Source organism: Boleophthalmus pectinirostris, unplaced genomic scaffold (assembly GCF_026225935.1).
Source record: "Boleophthalmus pectinirostris isolate CB_2022bp ecotype Guang Dong unplaced genomic scaffold, ASM2622593v1 HiC_scaffold_5, whole genome shotgun sequence".
Taxonomy (NCBI): Eukaryota; Metazoa; Chordata; class Actinopteri; order Gobiiformes; family Gobiidae; genus Boleophthalmus; species Boleophthalmus pectinirostris.
In genome coordinates this window covers 437,171-441,027 of record NW_026571404.1, presented here as the reverse complement: position 1 = coordinate 441,027, position 3,857 = coordinate 437,171, and the positions used below count along the sequence as shown (strand labels likewise).

At 46.4% G+C, this 3,857-nt stretch overlaps 1 protein-coding gene across 1 annotated transcript in view; it reads right to left on the bottom strand.

Moving 5' to 3' along the window:
* eno4 (enolase 4) overlaps positions 1–2,555 on the bottom strand; it is a gene marked incomplete at its 3' end in the record, with an annotated part of 15,927 nt that extends 13,372 nt beyond the window's left edge. The window contains exons 1-2 of the mRNA XM_055162900.1: positions 2,388–2,555; positions 789–917 (exon numbers count right to left, since the gene is read on the bottom strand). Of these exons, the coding sequence (XP_055018875.1) occupies positions 789–917; positions 2,388–2,555 (297 nt within the window). The remainder of the gene's footprint in view (positions 1–788; positions 918–2,387) is intronic.
* Positions 2,556–3,857: the final 1,302 nt, after the last annotated feature.

The following is a 3,857-nucleotide window of genomic DNA, read 5'->3' as shown; positions in this document are numbered from 1 at the left end:
CTGGTGTCCTGGTCTCCTGGTGTCCTGGTGTCCTGGTGTCCTGGTCTCCTGGTCTCCTGGTCTCCTGAAGAGCTTTGCTGGGCACTTGGCCCAGATACTTCAGGTCGCTCAGTCATGAAAATACGGGCAAATAATTGAGATACAGATTGAAGTGAATCAGTAAAATAACGACACATTTTTCCTTTCAGTGGCTTCAAACACGACTGTCCCACCAGCCACGAGCTGCACGAGCAGAGCAGGATCACAGTCGACTCTGAAACTCCTAATTACGAGTTTTAAACTCATAAATCTGACTTTCTGTGAAGCTTTTATTTTATATTTTACTGGTGTAAATTCCAGACATTAATAATTTCAATTAAGTCATTTAAAAACACAGCGACGTCGGCTCCACTGGACTCCACACTTTTCTAACGCTCAAGTCAGAACTTTTGTTTCTTTATGAAATCGTTTTAGATCAATACTGAGATTTAAATGTCACAGTTATATCATAGTGATCCAAAGGTGAACCAGGTCTAAACCAGGTCTAAACCAGGTCTAAACCAGGACTAAACCAGGACTAAACCAGGTCTAAACCAGGACTAAACCAGGTCTAAACCAGGACTAAACCAGGTCTAAACCAGGACTAAACCAGGTCTAAACCAGGACTAAACCAGGTCTAAACCAGGACTAAACCAGGACTAAACCAGGTCTAAACCAGGACTAAACCAGGACTAAACCAGGTCTAAACCAGGTCTAAACCAAATCTAAACCAGGTCTAAACCAGGTCTAAACCAGGTCTAAACCAGTACCTTCTCGTGGTTCCTGACGATGCAGTAGACCTGGGCCAGTACTGAAGGTTGTCCTCTGGAGTCCAGGACCTCCAGACCCTGGACTCTGCTGATCCGAGGAGGACAGGAGAGAGCGGAGAAGAACTCTGCCTGAGGAACAACACAACACTGAGATCAGATTTGAGATGGAATCAGAATTCAGTTTAAAGTTCACATTTTAAACACGTCCAGAAGAATCGACAAAAAGACTGAACTCTGAACTGACAAACTAAAACAAGAATCACATTTCGTGTTGGGAAACTTCCTCCAAAGGTTGTGGAGATCGACCGAGCCAAGATCCTGTGGGACTTCAGATACAGATGGACAGGATGGAGATGGACCAACCAGACATAGTGGAGCTGGAGAAGAACAGAGCAGAGCCGTGGTGGAACATCACAACACCATGAGATGGAACATCAGGAAAAAGAAACACGAGAAACTAGCAGGAGAAGGTCTGGAAGGTGAAGGCATCAGTGGAGCCTGTGGTGATCGGACACTTGGGGCTGTGACCTCCAAACTGTAGGAGGCTCCAGCAGATCCAGGAAAAACAACAAACATCTCAGTCCAGAAAAGAACAGAACAGGAACAACAAAGATACTGGAGAACTGTCAGACTCCAGACGTCTGGTAGAGGAGCCGAGCTGGAGGAGGGAGAACAACCACCGTGGAAGGTGAGGAGCACTTTTTAAAAAAAATAAATTGTGAACTAGCGCCATCTTCTGGTGCCCACTGTACCTGCACCGACTAAACCTGCACAAACTCTGAGTCTCCAGTGATGGAAAACTTCAGATGAAGAACACGGCGTGAAACTGTGGACAAAAACATGACTTCACTCACATGGAGCTGTTTTAATGTCGTGTGTTGTTCTGGACGTATTTTCTGTTTGTTTGGTCCTGATCTGCTCCAGTCACTTTGTATTTGAGTTTAGTTTTGTGGTTCACAGATGAGACACGTGGAGAAAGTTCACAACAAACCAACTACAACAACTGTGTTTTATGACCATGAAAACTGATGTTTCCATGAGTCACAGATATTAAATGAGCAGCACATCAGTATTTATATACATTTAGATTAAAAACATTTGATTCAAACATGGATTAAAACACAATGAAACATTCACAAATTAATTTTCATATAATAAAAACATTCTCTCTTTGGTGGGCGAAAAGTTTTGGGTTTGAAATGTGTTTAGATTGTTTTTGTTGTTTTTTCTGTTTGTTTTTTTACGTTATAATTAAAAGTATTAAATGTAAAACCCTTAAACATCAGAATAATTGCGTGTAAAACCCTCTCCCCCCCGGCCCCCGGGCCTCTCCCCCCTGCCCCCGGGCCTCTCCCCCCCCGGCCCCGGGCCTCCCCGGCCCCGGCCTCTCCCCCCGGCGGCCCCCCCGGTCCGGGGCCTCTCCCCCCCCGGCCCCGGGGCCTCTCCCCCCCGGCCCCGGGCCTCTCCCCCCCGGCCCCGGGCCTCTCCCCCCCGGTCCGGCCTCTCCCCCGGCCCGCCTCTCCCCCCGTCCCCGGCCCCGGCCTCTCCCCTCCCGGCCCCGGTCCCGGGCCTCTCCCCCCGGCCCCGGGCCTCTCTCACCAGGTATCCGTGCAGGTCGCTCGGTCTGCGGGTGAGCAGTTCGTTCAGGGCCCGCTCCAGATGCTCCGGGACGCGGTTCACTCGGTAAAAGTCCGCGGCGGTTTGTCTCAGCTCCGTCAGCTCCTCCGGGTTTTTAAAAACAAAACTGTGACCGAGAAACTCCGACATTTTCACCTCAGTTTCACTTTGTGTTTGTGTTTGTGCCGTTAGCCGTTAGCCGTTAGCCGAGCACGCGCTGTTGTCTGTTTCCATGGAGACCGCTTCACTGAAGGTTTTTTTGTTTTTTTTGTTTTTTTTTTTTCCTCGTTAGATTTTCCTTTAACATCTTATTTTTATTATTTATTTATAACATCATATCACAATTCAATTTAATATTTAGCAAAATAAACAAAATAAAATGGAGTCATGAGCTGGAGCTGATTCTGATCAGAGGGAAAAAAAAAATTAAAAATAAAAAACTATAAGATGTGTTTTTGCTTGAGCTGAACCTTTGACATTTCTCCTGGATCCTCGTCTGTGGTTTTATAATTGTTCAGTCGATTAATCTGTGATTGTTTTTCGATGAATCGATTCGTCACACGGTTTTATTCTGTTGTAAAACTCAAACTTTTGATGTTAAATTCCAAGTAAAAGCTGGAATCTGGAGACTTGAGGCTGAAACAGAAAATATTATGAATAAAATGTGTAAATGAAAATCTGAAACAGCCTCATTTATTCTGGAATTTTGAAGTTTGTTTTAAAACTGATCCTCTGTGTGTTTACTCTGTGTGCAGGGGGCCGTGTGCAGGGGGCCGTGTGCAGGGGGGTGTGTCCTCCTCTTCTACTCCTCCTCTCTCTCCATCTCTCTCTCCTCTCTCATCATCTCCTCTTCTCATTCTCTCTCTGTCTCTCTGCTTCCCTCCTCCACCCTGTTCTCTCCATTTCTCTTTCCTCTCTCTCTTCTCTCCATCACCTGTCCTTCTCTCTCTCTCCACTCCTCTCTATCCTTTCTTTCATCTCTCTTCTCTTCTCCTCTCTCTCTCTTCTCTCTCTTCTCTCTCTCTCTCTTCTCTCTTCTCTTCTCTTCTCTTCTCTCTTCTCTCTCTCTTCTCTCTTCTCTCTCTCTCTCTCTCTCTCTCTCCTCTCCTCTCTCTCCTCTCTTCTCCTCTCTCTCTCTCTCTCTCTCTCTCTCTCTCTCTCTCTCTCTCTTCTTCTCTCTCTCTCTCTTCTCCTCTCTCTTCTCTTCTCTTCTCTCTCTTCTCCTCTCTTCTCCTCTCTTCTCTCTCTCTCTCTCTTCTCCTCTCTTCTCTCTCTCTCTCTTCTCTCTCTCTCCTCTCTCTCTTCTCTTTCTCCTCTCTCTTCTCCTCTCTCTCTCTCTCTCTCTCCTCTCTCTCCTCTCTCTCTCTTCTCCTCTCTCTCTCTCTCTCTCTCTCCTCTCTCTCTCTTCTCTCTCTCTTCTCTCTTCTCTCTCTTCTCTCTTCTCTCTCTCTC